The following is a 969-nucleotide window of genomic DNA, read 5'->3' as shown; positions in this document are numbered from 1 at the left end:
CTGCTACGCCACAACTCGACAGAAACTCCTCTGCCCTTTTATCTTCAGTTCTCCTTCAGAAACATCAGACACTGGGCGTCTGTGGAAACAGACACTACACGCTGGCAGAAAGGGGGAACTGGAGCTTAAGCGGCAACCCCCCCCTCCTCCCACAATATCCTCTTTTGGACCCAACCAGCCCCCGTTTTAATGTTATCTCTTTGGTTTTAGCGTGGCTCTCGCTCACACACAAACACACGTGTGAGGATGATTGGCCGGGCAGATGGTGCTCAGTGTGTGGACTAGAAGCTGAGACCAAGCTGAGAGGGACAGACTCCTCGTCCATCATGGGATGCTGCAGTGTGACCCAGAGGAATACTGGGGTGGACGAGGTGGGACCCGATGAGATCGAGCTCCTGGAACTCTCTGGAGACAACTCAGGGTAAGACACAAGTTCACAGTTCAATGTTCAGAAGTAGAAAAGTTCTGGTGGGAAATGGATATTCTCATGACAGCACTTTGATCCTGGAACAAAGTTACAATGGAAACAACAAGGGCATTCATCCAAAATGTGAATGAAGCCGTGTTCACAGAGAAACTGGACTGTAATGGTTTGTTAAAATGTGGTTTTAATGCATGTTCCAAAGGAGGAAGCAGTGAACAGAGCACCGTCCTCAGCAGCTTCTCTCTAAACTCTGTGGTGTTCTCTGACATGTGATTTGTCACGTTGTGGAGATGAAAATGTAAAAAGCCTGTAGAGCTTGTGTGTAACTCTTTTCAAAGCTGCAGTGACACCATGATGTACATGTTTTCACACGGTAACAGGATGTGCTCTCTGACAGAAAACCTCCAGGTTCTGTGGTGAAGAAAAGGTTCAATTACAAACCATCATGAAAACACCTGCAGAACAAGAGGTCACATTGATGTGATTTTCACCCGTCAGCACAACAACAAGCCAGCCAAAATAATTGGCTCCTATTTAGTCAACAT

The 969-nt window shown here is 46.9% G+C and overlaps 1 protein-coding gene across 1 annotated transcript in view; it reads left to right on the top strand.

The window, feature by feature from the left end:
* LOC133005684 (uncharacterized) overlaps positions 1-969 on the top strand; it is a 10,385-nt gene continuing 9,416 nt past the window's right edge. The window contains exon 1 of the mRNA XM_061075441.1: positions 1-421. Within this exon, the coding sequence (XP_060931424.1) occupies positions 327-421 (95 nt within the window). The 5' untranslated portion in view covers positions 1-326. The remainder of the gene's footprint in view (positions 422-969) is intronic.

The sequence above is a fragment of the Limanda limanda genome, chromosome 7 (genome assembly GCF_963576545.1).
Source record: "Limanda limanda chromosome 7, fLimLim1.1, whole genome shotgun sequence".
NCBI lineage: Eukaryota > Metazoa > Chordata > Actinopteri > Pleuronectiformes > Pleuronectidae > Limanda > Limanda limanda.
The sequence above is the reverse complement of the archived record's forward strand: the minus strand, read 5'-3'. Positions and strand labels throughout refer to the sequence as shown.